General features: G+C 40.7%; 1 protein-coding gene across 1 annotated transcript in view; it reads left to right on the top strand.

Moving 5' to 3' along the window:
- Positions 1-13,672, top strand: part of vps35 (VPS35 retromer complex component) — a 51,754-nt gene that overhangs the window by 26,661 nt on the left and 11,421 nt on the right. Inside the window, exons 11-13 of the mRNA XM_056248437.1 lie at positions 1,221-1,428; positions 11,026-11,181; positions 11,553-11,675. Coding sequence (XP_056104412.1) covers positions 1,221-1,428; positions 11,026-11,181; positions 11,553-11,675 — 487 coding nt within the window. The remainder of the gene's footprint in view (positions 1-1,220; positions 1,429-11,025; positions 11,182-11,552; positions 11,676-13,672) is intronic.

The following is a 13,672-nucleotide window of genomic DNA, read 5'->3' as shown; positions in this document are numbered from 1 at the left end:
CGTTATTTTACATATGCATGTGATTACATATGAGATCGCTTTTTTTTCCGTCTCCTTCGGATGTTTTAATCAGGAGATTCAGCACTCGTTCAGGATATGTGTAATAGTGCCCCCTATCATATAACAGTGAAAACACGGAAAGCCGGAAATTTCCGCCAATGGTGGGGAAAGAGTTAAAAAAATTATAAGTGGGGTGATACTGATGTATTTTATGTCATAGAATAAAACGTGAAAGTATCTTAAGCTTGTGGTCACCACAGACCTTATTTCAGCCATTTAACCAAAAACCCATGACTTCGAGACGATGGAACCGGAAGTGCTAAAATGCTAACTTGTTTCTGCGTTTTGGCCTACAAATTTATATCACCCCTGCACCACTCTATAGACCTACCTACCTGAAAAATTGAAAGCAGTTTATTTCATTTGTATATTTCTTAAATTGTATTTGTCATATTGACTGTAATTTGCATCACAACACATTACAAATATTGAATAGGGTTTGTGCACTGTTTTTCAGGCAGAAATAATTGCAAAAGTTTAATATTAGGGTTTTTGAAGAATATTAATAGAATACAATAACACACTTTTATTGTGAGCACTTCAGGGTTTTTTCCTAAAAGATCATGGACGGCAGTTTAAAGCACCTTGTTGCTGTATTTGTGTGCATTTTCTTTCTTTTTTCTAATATGTTAAAAATATCTTGGGCAAATGCCTTTTTTTTTTTTTTTTTTTTTTTTTTTTGCTGACGTCCAAAATCTTATCAGATACCCAGCAATTTTGAGGGCGGATGGGAAGCCACATAGACATGATGACTCACTGTTTGCAATCCCAGCACAGGTCAATCATGCTAAAGGCTGGTATTTGTGACTAGCTGCCACTTCAGCAGATATCTTTGATATGTTGTGGTAATAATGTTCCACGTTTGTAATGTCATACCTCAAATCTTACTAATTAAGTTTTGTAAATGCTGGATTTATTTTTAAGGATGAATTGTTTCGGCCTCTTCAACATCTTGGTGTCATTTTGGCACATACCGGTAGCTATGCTATGTTGCCATGGTTATACAAAGGCTTAGGGAAGTTTTTTTTTTTTTTTTTTTTTTAACAAACCACCTGTCTTTCAAAATACAGATGACCACAGTAGTAAGGTCAATCGTTACTACATCATTGTACCTGCTTCTGTGTGTTACTGTTTGATGTCTTTAATGTCTTTCTGTGCAGCATTGCCACCAGCAGCGCGGTGTCTAAAGAGCTGACCAGGCTTCTAAAGATCCCCGTGGACACGTACAACAACATCCTCACTGTACTCCAGCTCAAGCACTTCCCACCACTCTTCGAGTACTTCGATTATGAATCACGCAAAAGCATGAGCTGCTACGTGCTGAGCAACATTCTGGACTACAACACCACCATAGTGGCCCAAGATCAGGTTTATATCACACTCAATACTTTTAGCAGTTTTTATTGGTTGTTGGCTGTCAAGCTGATGTTTTTGCATGTTTCAAACAAAATCCCTGTACAGTGGTAATAGAAAGTTTGTGAGCCCTGCTAAGAATGTTTTGTATCTTTACCCACAGTAAATGACATCGACTTGCTCTGCCGTATAGATGTTTGGGTTCTGTACGTTTTTTGTTTTGTTTTTTTATTTAAAAGAAGTCTCATGACTCAAGACTGCATTTACTTGATCAAACACAGTAAAAACAGTAATAGTACAATTATTACAATTTTATTTTTATATTTTATTTAATTCATTCCTGTGATACAAAGCTGAATTTTCAGCAGCCATTACTCCAGTCTTCAGGGCAATGATCGTTCAGAAATCATTATGCTGATTTGCAGCTCAAGAAACATTATTATCAATGTTGAAAACTGCAGTAGTTGTGCTGCTCATTATTTTAGTGGAAACCATGATACATGGTTTTCAGGATACTTTGATGAATAGATTTTTTTTTTAAACAGCAGCGTATTTGAAATAGACATAGCCTAGTTTGTAACATTGTAAATGTCTTTACTGTCACTTTTGTTCAATTTAATGCATCCTTGATGAATACAAATAATAATTTCTTGGGGGAAAAAACTTACTGACCCCAAATGTTTGAATAGTAGTGTACATTTCTATTGGGTTAATGTTGCGTTTAGTTTTTGCCAAATTTAACTCTTCTCATTTAAACCAAAAATGAGTATTTTGGACTAATTTGTCCATAAAACAAATTTCCCAAGACTACTTTTGGCTCATCCACATTGTCTTTACCAAACATTAGGCAGGCAGCAGGGTTCCTCTTGGATAGCAGTGGCTTCCTTCCATGCACTGCACCCTTGTTTAGTGTTTGTCTGATGTTGGACTCATGAACACTAACCTTACCAAGCGAGAGTGGCCTGTAGATCCTCAGATGATACCCAGATGAATAGATAATATTGACCTCCTTGAGTATTATGTGTCTTGATTTTGATTTTTGTTAGAGAAACAGTGGTTACAGTTACTCGAAATTTCATCCATTTACACTTATAGTGCACTCAAACTTAGGTATGAAATGAGAACTATTTTCTAAATGCATGTTTTAGACCTTATTGTGAACTATAATCTGTGAATGTTTCATTTTGAAAAATATTTCGACCGTGTAATGTTTACATATGCAGGACTCCTCCAATCATTTAGTCCGGTTAAACTCCAGCACTGCATCTATACTTTTGAGTGCAACGGCCACATTTCAAAATCCAAACAACTGATGCATAGAACCAGGTCCCCTCCCTAAATTTGTTTATTTTCGATACTCTGTTACACTCGGATGCATGTTACAATACGGAAGAAACGATCCGTTGCTACTTCTGTTTCTCTGCAACTATAAAACTTTTCCAGCTTGGTAAGCATTAGTAAGATCAGAAATACAAATGACCAAGGCATGGCAGACCTCACAACTGTATGGTGCAGACCAGAGTTTGATAGAGAAGATCAAGGTTTATGTTCTTTCAATAGGGCAGGGCTGCTAAGCTCACATCTGATTTTTATCAGATTTAGGAAACATGGCGAGTTCACATACTTGTTTCTCTGAACAACATGGCATCATTACTTTGCGTAAACATACACGCCACTTTCAAGTCAAGTGGCATGTATGTGGAGTGATTCCGCGTGTATGTCTACGCCGTTAAATGTCGAGTGATTCCGCGTGTATGTCTACGCCGTTAAATGTCCGAGTGATTCCGCGTGTGTCTACGCCGTTAAATGTCCGAGTGATTCCACGTGTATGTCTACGCCGTTAAATGTCCGAGTGATTCCACGTGTATGTCTACGCCGTTAAATGTCTGAGTGATTCCGCGTGTATGTACACGCCGTTAAATGTCTGAGTGATTCCGCGTGTATGTCTACGCCGTTAAATGTCGAGTGATTCCGCGTGTATGTACACGCCGTTAAATGTCCGAGTGAGTCCGCGTGTGTCTACGCCGTTAAATGTCGAGTGATTCCGCGTGTGTCTACGCCGTTAAATGTCGAGTGATTCCGCGTGTACACCGCGTTCCAAATTATTATGCAAATGATATTTTACACTGATTTTCCTAAATAGTCGATGCAAATGACAGTCAGTATAATTTTCCAGTCACCAACCGTTAGGGTTTAAGTCAAATTTCATTGAACAAACCACCCAACGAAAACAGTATTTTTTTCAAAAATAAAAAACTCAAAATGCACTGTTCCAAATTATTATGCACAACAGAGTTTGAAAACATTTTATAGGTTGTAAAGAACTAAAAATGGTCATTTGTTGAATTTGCAGCATTAGGAGGTCATATTTACTGAAATCAAAAGCTATTTCAATCAAACTCATCTTAACAGGGCAAGTTACATGTTAACATAGGACCCCTTCTTTGATATCACCTTCACAATTCTTGCATCCATTGAAGTTGTGAGTTTCTGCTTGAATTTCTTTGCAGGATGTCAGAATAGCCTCCCAGAGTTGCTGTTTTGATGCGAACTGCCTCCCACCCTCATAGATCTTTTGCTTGAGGATGCTCCAAAGGTTCTCAATAGGGTTGAGGATGGGGGCCACACCATGAATTTCTCTCTTTTTTTGCCCTTAGCAGCCAATGACACAGAAGTATTCTTTGCAGCTTGAGATGGTGCATTGTCATGAATGAAGATGATTTTGCTACGCAAGGCATGGTTCTTCTTTTTGTACCATGGAAGAAAGTGAGAAGAAGAAAGTCAGAAACTATGTACTTTGCCGAGGTCATTTTCACACCTTCAGGGACCCTAAAGGGGCCTACCAGCTCTCTCCCCATGATTCCGGCCCAAAACATGACTCCGCCACCTCCTTGCTGACGTCGCAGCCTTATTGGGACATGGTGGCCATCCACCAACCATCCACTACTCCATCCATCTGCACCATCCAGGGTTGCACGGCACTCATCAGTAAACAAGACTGTTTGAAAATTTGTCTTCATGTATTTCTGGGCCCACTGCAACCGTTTCTGCTTGTGAGTATTGGTTAGGGGTGGCCGAATAGTAGGTTTATGTACAAGTGCAAGCCTTTGGAGGATCCTAGACCTTGAGGTTCGCGGGACTCCAGAGGTACTAGCAGCTTCAAATACCTGTTTGCTGCTTTGTAATAGCATTTTAGCAGCTTCTCTCTTAATCCGATGAATTTGTCTGGCAGTAACCTTCCTCATTATGCCTTTATCTGCACGGACCCGTCTGTGCTCTGAAATCTCTTCACAGTACGATGATCAGGCTTAAGTTTTCGTGAAATATCTAATGTTTTCATACCTTGTCCAAGGCATTGCACTATTTGACGCTTTTCCGCAACAGAGAGATCCTTTTTCTTTCCCAAATTGCTTGAAACCTGTGGCCTGCTTAATAATGTGGAACATCCTTCTTAAGTAGTTTTCCTTTAATTGGGCTCACCTGGCAAACTAATTATCACAGGTGTCTGAGATTGATTTCAGTGATCCAAAGAGCCAGGAGACACAATACCATCCATGAGTTTGATTGAAAAACAATTTTTTTTTTTTTATAACACTTAATTCCAATTTGCATAATAATTTGGAACGCGGTGTATGTCTACGCCGTTAAATGTCGAGTGATTCCGCGTGTATGTCTACGCCGTTAAATGTCGAGTGATTCCGCGTGTATGTCTACGCCGTTAAATGTCCGAGTGATTCCGCGTGTGTCTACGCCGTTAAATGTCGAGTGATTCCGCGTGTATGTCTACGCCGTTAAATGTCTGAGTGATTCCGCGTGTATGTCTACGCAGTTAAATGTCGAGTGATTCCGCGTGTATGTCTACGCCGTTAAATGTCTGAGTGATTCCGCGTGTATGTCTATGCCGTTAAATGTCGAGTGATTCCGCGTGTATGTCTAAACCGTTAAATGTCTGAGTGATTCCGCGTGTATGTACACGCCGTTAAATGTCCGAGTGATTCCGCGTGTATGTACACGCCGTTAAATGTCCAAGTGATTCCGCGTGTATGTCTACGCCGTTAAATGTCCGAGTGATTCCGCGTGTCTACGCCGTTAAATGTCGAGTGATTCCGCGTGTATGTCTACGCCGTTAAATGTCCGAGTGATTCCGCGTGTATGTCTACGCCGTTAAATGTCCGAGTGATTCCACGTGTATGTACACGCCGTTAAATGCCCGAGTGATTCCGCGTGTGTCTACGCCGTTAAATGTCGAGTGATTCCGCGTGTGTCTACGCCGTTAAATGTCGAGTGATTCCGCGTGTATGTACACGCCGTTAAATGTCGAGTGATTCCGCGTGTATGTCTACGCCGTTAAATGTCTGAGTGATTCCGCGTGTGTCTACGCCGTTAAATGTCCGAGTGATTCCACGTGTATGTACACGCCGTTAAATGTCCGAGTGATTCCGCGTGTGTCTACGCCGTTAAATGTCGAGTGATTCCGCGTGTATGTCTACGCCGTTAAATGTCTGAGTGATTCCGCGTGTATGTACACGCCAATAAATGTCCGAGCGAAACGAAGCAAAATGTAGATCTACATCTGGGGAGCGATATTTTTTTTCCTAGGATGGTAGAGGAAGACTCATAAATGCTATTAACCCCAGTGACGGGTAGGTTTAGGAACGGGGTTGGGGTAGTTCATATATTTATATATACAGTAATGTAAGTCAACGGCGTTGATAAACACGCTGAAAAGCGATTATGCATGTTGATAGCACGGCAAAAATGGAAATACGAATTGGCGTGTCATACAAACGCCATTTCATGAGATCAGTCTGCTCTGAAAAACAATGCTACAGCCAGTTATTTTACTTTGAATTGTGCGTTCTGTGTCGGAATGTCTGTTTTTGTTTTGGTCTGTGTGATCCCGCCCACTGACAATTTACCCAATAGTATTTCGACACCCTGGTTCGCCAGTTGCCAGAAAACACAGCGTATTGCAGCCATGGAAGCCAGCAAACAAACTAGGTCAGAGATCGCAGATTCTACCCGACCTAAAAAGCCTCGGCACCCTTCTAAAAATCTCTGAACCGGATCATATTAAAACATTAGGGATGTAACGATTCACTCATCTCACGATGCGATACGATTCACGATACTGGATTCACGATACGATTTTCTCACGAATTTTTTAACAAATGAGATTTAAGACAAAGTGTCCCTTTTATTATTTCTCAGACAAAATGCTGCACATTTCTTTTTAATTTAAAATATACACTCATCGGCCACTTTATTAGGTACACCTGTCCAACTGCTCGTTAACACTTAATTTCTAAGCAGCCAATCACATGGCGGCAACTCAGTGCATTTAGGCATGTAGACATGGTCAAGACAATCTCCTGCAGTTCAAACCGAGCATCAGTATGGGGAAGAAAGGTGATTTGAGTGACTTTGAACGTGGCATGATTGTTGGTGCCAGAAGGGCTGGTCTGAGTATTTCAGAAACTGCTAATCTACTGGGATTTTCACGCACAACCATCTCTAGGGTTTACAGAGAATGGTCCGAAAAAGAAAAAACATCCAGTGAGCGGCAGTTCTGTGGGCGGAAATGCCTTGTTGATGCCAGAGGTCAGAGGAGAATGGCCAGACTGGTTCGAGCTGATAGAAGGGCAACAGTGACTGAAATAACCACTCGTTACAACCGAGGTATGCAGCAAAGCATTTGTGAAGCCACAACACGCACAACCTTGAGGCGGATGGGCTACAAGAGCAGAAGACTCCACCGGGTACCACTCATCTCCACTACAAATAGGAAAAAGAGGCTACAATTTGCAAGAGCTCACCAAAATTGAACAGTTGAAGACTGGAAAAATGTTGCCTGGTCTGATGAGTCTCGATTTCTGTTGAGACATTCAGATGTTAGAGTCAGAATTTGGCGTAAACAGAATGAGAACATGGAACCATCATGCCTTGTTACCACTGTGCAGGCTGGTGGTGGTGGTGTAATGGTGTGGGGGATGTTTTCCTGGCACACTTTAGGCCCCTTAGTGCCAATTGGGCATCGTTTAAATGCCACGGCCTACCTGAGCATTGTTTCTGACCATGTCCATCCCTTTATGGCCACCATGTACCCATCCTCTGATGGCTACTTCCACCATGTCACAAAGCTCTAATCATTTCAAATTGGTTTCTTGAACATGACAATGAGTTCACTGTACTAAAATGGCCTCCACAGTCACCAGATCTCAACCCAATAGAGCATCTTTGGGATGTGGTGGAACGGGAGATTCGCATCATGGATGTGCAGCCGACAAATCTGCGGCAACTGTGTGATGCCATCATGTCAATATGGACCAAACTCCCTGAGGAATGCTTCCAGCACCTTGTTGAATCTATGCCACGAAGAATTGAGGCAGTTCTGAAGGCAAAAGGGGGTCCAACCCGTTACTAGCATGGGGTACCTAATAAAGTGGCCGGTGAGTGTATATGTCAAATAATAAAACTACATTAAAAAATTCCCTTCAAGGTTGTTTCAACTCAGTCTTTCTGTCTGTTTGGTCTAGAGCCTGGACACTGGTACCTTCACACACTATGTAAAAGACTGTAAAATTACCAGATTGACAGGGGTTTTACATTGTAATAAAGGCAAGATTCTAATTTTGTTATAATTTGTATAATTACACTAGTAAGAGTTAAAAAAACACACATTTAGAGAAAGAGATAGTAAAATAAATACAACACCTGGTTGCCACGGAAACACTGATGCACCTTGTGATCTCCGTGACTCTCGCAATTGTCGTATTAATGACTTTTACATGAAAACGGAGGTGACTGGTGCTTCTCACGGTGGTGATTTATTATTAGTCTACGGAAAGTCAAAATGCCGCCACACCTCCGATTTGAATGAGTCAACGTCAACATCTACGCTTGCCGTCGCCACTACTGTTTGACGGCGCGTGCACACCACGGCGCGAGCGGAGCAAACCGAGCGTTTTCAGTTCATTCCTATGGAAGTTGAGCTTGGCTCACACAAGATCAAGTTCCATGAATGAAGTGAAAGGATGAACACTCGCTAGCTTCACGCCAGTGTGTGCTCGCTGCTATTGTGCCTGTAAAGCGAGGTTCACAACTTCACAGTAGGCTATACAGTAAACACGCCCTGCTGTTTAAAACGTGTTTCGCGATCATAGACGTGTATCACGATTCGTTTAACATTTCAACCGACTTGAATCGTCACACATTTTTTATCGATTTTCAACCGGTTGCGAGTGAATCGTTACATCCCTATAAAACACGGATAAATCAACTCATCAACTTACGTCTACTCGACTTCAGTTGTCAATTGACCGTTCGCAGGCCCCTCCCACAAAACGGCCATTGTCCAATCACACATCATAGCAACCGTTACTATGTGAGCAGGTCCGTCAAACATTGACTCCAAGCAAGATGGTGAAGCGGTGCGCCTACGGCGTTTGTAAATCGGACATTAGGTACCCCGAGAGATTGTCTGGAGGAGCTGTGTTCTTTCCGTTTCCAAAGTCGAAAACACAACGTGAGCGGTGCCTACAATGGATAAAACAGTGTGGACGGCCCCACTCCCAGTTAAATGTGTCGAACATGAGACTGAGACACTGAGATTAGTCAAAGAAACATGGAGAAATCAGATCAAGAGGATCCACAAAGGAATTACGTTTTCTAAAGGGTTGTTGTAAACATGATATTCTCAGGGGAAAATGAGCACCAGTGAAGCACCCGTAGACTAACGTTACAGTGCACGTTCGCAACGGGGAAAGCATGAAGCTTACTTGACAACATCAGTTCATATATCAATATCGTAACGAATAGAAATAACCTTAAATAAGATAACGTTATGGTTATCTGCATCTTTCCGTCTCTTATGTTTAGTTACTTTTTAAACACGAAAATGGCATTCAGCATGATACGCAAGCGGTTGCCGTGGTAATGAACAACCTGCTTGTTAAAGCGAATAATCCTGTATCTGAGGCAAAATTACTAAGTATGCAGCGTGAGTTATATATTTCTAACTCCAAACAATTAGCCACTGAACCAGTTTATAAAATCTTCTTCAAGGCTGTGCTGGTTGAATTTGAGGTACAGGTCATGGGGTTTCTCAGATTTCGCTTGAGACCGGTATAAGCATTAGCCTCGATAGTAGTCGTGTCTCCTTCATTGCGTATTTTTATGTTTTGAATATATCCCTCCACTGCATACTGTAACCCCTTTTGCCTCGATCTGGAGGATATCGCTGAGGTATTGCTCCAAAAAAGGTCACTGACCCGCACGGGTATACCTCTTTCCGTCATGGCAATCTGACGCGCTGGTCGTGTTTGACCATTTGTTTGACGGGCGTAGCAACAATAACTAGGGGGCGTGGCTTTTGCGAACGGTCAATTGCGCTCACTCCTGTTGCGTGTCCTCAATCTGGAAACCCGTGTGAGCGTCGAGTCTGAGCAGTAGGGTGCAGGGGAAACTACCCTCTCCAATATTATGAATTTGGACTGCAGTACCCATTTCAATCTGCTAGCTGTCAATCTTACATACTGCACCTTTAAATTAACAGATGCTACTTTATTATATACTTCTCCAACAAAGATATTTACTCTTGGGTCTTTTTGGTCAATAAATAAGTGGTAAAGGATCTTCTGATAGAAAGTTTTGATGTTGGTCAAATTTATGCAGATATACAGGAAATTCTTAATGGTTTGCAAACTTGCTAATGCCATTTGTATGTTCTTTTTGAGAATATGAATATGTAATCAATATTTGAGTAATTTGCTCCCCTAATAGTAAGTGACTGACAGGTTCAGGTGGTGTTTCCTCATTTGTTATTTTGCTGTGCACCGTGGGTTTAGAACACTGGAGAGGTTTTTGATTGCCTTTGGCTTTAAATGCCGTTTCAGTCTAGCCCAGGTTTTCTCCGCCTGCCTTTCTCTACCTTTTTAAAGGTGCTTTGTTTATTTCACTAAAATCTGTGACTCCTGAGGGAAAGGTCAGCTATGACTCAGACAGGTCTGACCATATTACCGAGGGAGGATTATATTGATTTTCCTGTGTTGGAGAATGTTGGAGCTGCTCTTGCCTTTTCTGAGGTCTGTGTTATAAAAAAGCACCATATTTTCACCCACTCGTTTGGTGAGCAGTTGAAAAGAGAGCACGGATTCAAATGGTTATGTAGTCAGTTTTTAGAAACAGATTTAGAACTCAAACTTGCCACAAAAAAAAAATGACTGGATGAAGCCAAGCTATGATTTGAATTATCCAGATCTGTTCAGAATTGAGAGTGGTATGACTTCAGTCAGACTATAGCATTTACATGACATTTAAAAAAAAAAAAGACAAATTATTCCTTTAGTCTGACTCAAACCAACCTTAAAGTGCACTAAGTGTTTGCAATTTACAGGGTCAGTAGCTTACTTATCTTTGCACATTAAGATGGAGAGGAGAAAGCATTTTAAAAATCGAAAAACAAACTCTCCAAAGACTTACTTAAATTGTATAACCTCAATTCACTCTCCAAATTCCCAAGTCACTTTTGGTGTATTTTAGGGCCACCCTTTGTGTGGTTAAACAATTTTCACCCTGCATTTCAGGCATAATCTCATGGTTCTTTCTTTGCAGGTTGATGCAATCCTGAGCCTGGTGTCTACGCTGATCCAGGACCAGCCAGATCAGCCTGCTGAGGATCCTGACCCAGAGGACTTTGCAGAGGAACAGAGTTTAGTGGGCCGCTTCATTCATCTGCTGCATTCAGACGACCCTGACCAGCAGTATCTGGTACGCGGTCTTTCCTCTTTTACTCACTCCTTTCATCATATGACAGAGAAGGGCATTGTTAGACTCTATTCAAAGAAGTCTATGAAAATGCACTGTTGTCAAGTACTCCTTGTTTGTGGAAAAAGTACTGCATGTTTCTTTGATCATTTCACCAGTGCTGCATCCTAACGTGATATAATCCCCTTGATGGAACATCATAAGCAAATTAATGACAATGTCATGATTGTTTGACATCAACCAGTAGTACTGGTCTAATTAGCTCCCAGTGAAAGTTGTTAAAATTCTGCATTCAATCAGTTGATGAGGTCATCATGCTGCTTAATGAATTATTCAAATCGATGCATCTACTCTTTCTTTCGTGCCTCACACAGATTTTAAACACTGCCAGGAAACACTTTGGCGCTGGGGGGAACCAGAGAATTCGACACACTCTTCCCCCACTGGTGTTCGCTGCTTATCATCTGGCCTTCCGTTACAAAGAAAACTCCTCCTCGGTATGTTCCACATTCAAGTCAAGTCACATTTATTTATATAGCGCTTTTTACAATACAGATTGTTTCAAAGCAGCTTTACAAAGATAACAGGAAAATAATGCAACAAAGTTTGTTTCCAGAAGAAAATAGTGTCATTGTCCAGCTTAAGTAAGTTCAGTGATGGTTGATTTTTGTTGTAAATTTTTTTATTAATTTAGTTCATTTATCTATGCTGCCGCTCTGGAGACAACTGTGATGTCATTGTCCAGCTCAGTTCAGTTCTCATATAATGGTGCCAATGCAGTCAGATCAATATTATTGTTGAAAATTAAATTAAATGTTAAGTTTAACATCCCCAACTAAGCAAGCCAAAAGCCAATGGCAACAAAGGTGAAAAAAGACGACAGCGGCAAGGAACCAAAACTCCCATCAGGAAACGGAATGGAGAAAAAAACCTTGGGAGAAACCAGGCTCAGTCGGGGGCCAGTTCTCCTCTGGCCAATGAACGAACAGTGTATGATTATGATTCAAGCAGCATTACAGGTCAGAAGTCAGATTGGATTGGAACAATCAGAATATTATCCTGTTCCATCTGGTTGAAGATCGGAGTCACGCCGGTATGGAGACGAGTTTGTTGAGGATCAGTGCCATGGAACCACGGAACATCCCACTCTGTCATGACATTACCTAAAACAAAGTGCTTGCTTCTGTCTACATAGGACACTGCCTCTAAAGGTTGCTAACTGGATAGGAACTTCATAAAATAATGATTTAAGAAACTCCTATTGGGTAGCAATTCTGTTGGCGGTCACATACACATGCAATAGTGCTCCAGTAGAGCAGGGGATTTCAAACTTTTTGATGCTCAGGAGGACCCCCATGATGATCTCCTTAATAAAATATAATGGCAGCTATATATTCTCTTGAATCAAGACACATTTATACTGTGTATAACAATATTAACCGTGATAAGAAGTTTATTGTATTGTATTATATTATAACAATACAAAACCAACTTTTTCAGGTTTAGTTTTTATGTAATAGAATAAAGTGAATGTACTGTGATTCTATCGAAATGGCTATGATTAATGTCATGATTTCTGACCAGAACAAAACTTGGTAAAAAATAAATTGGTAACTTTTATAAATTCGGTTGTATTGAATGTTGAAAATAATTGCATTAAACTAATATCTAAAGTGAACAGCTCTAAGAAATACATTTTGTAAAAAAAAATCTTTTGTCCCCCAAGCATACTCTAGTTTAAAAATATTTTAGTGTTAGCTTGTAGTGCATTGAAGCCTGATATACTCACGGCGAAGTTCTTTTTTGTTCTTTGTTTTGGGGTAAAATGTTCTAAATATGTGAGCAGCGTTTTACTGTTACCGAACATCCCAACGCCACCCACATTGCTGAGAGCGGTGTTTAGATGAATATGTAAATATTATGTGCTGCTCACTTTTCATTTATTAAGATAAATGCAACAAAAATGACAGCAATGAGAAAATAGTGAAGAAAGCATTTGATCATAGCAACAAGAATATGTTTGCAGCACAAGCTCTGCTATATTTTTTTATATACCGCTTTATACAATAGGTTGTTTTAAAGCAAGCAGCTCTACCGTGTTAAACATAAAAAAACAGTGTCAATCTCTCTTTCACTTTTTAAAAAAAAATTAAGGTTTACAACTTCATTTTCTACTATGAAGCGGCTCTCTAGTATGTTCATGTTTTTACTTGCGGACGTCCGACCTTGAGGGACTGAACAGAAGAAATTAGCCAGAGAAGATTTCATGTCAAAGGAAGCGGAGCCTCAGAGCACACCTACCTATTACGCAATCGCCACGGACCAATTCGTAGGTGTTTACCAGCCAGAGAGAACTTTTCCGGAAAGTTCGCTTTGGCAAGGTGTTTCGAACTCCCGAAACGAACACAAAACTAACTTCGTTTTGGCCCGATTTTGCTCGAAATTGTCACACCAGTTCGTTCTTCGATTTCGCTTGAAATATATAGGGGCCTTT

This window comes from Rhinichthys klamathensis, unplaced genomic scaffold, assembly GCF_029890125.1.
Source record: "Rhinichthys klamathensis goyatoka isolate OS25496 unplaced genomic scaffold, OSU_Roscu_1.1 h1tg000055l_1, whole genome shotgun sequence".
In the NCBI taxonomy this organism is placed as follows: domain Eukaryota; kingdom Metazoa; phylum Chordata; class Actinopteri; order Cypriniformes; family Leuciscidae; genus Rhinichthys; species Rhinichthys klamathensis.
This window is presented reverse-complemented; position numbering and strand designations above follow the sequence as displayed.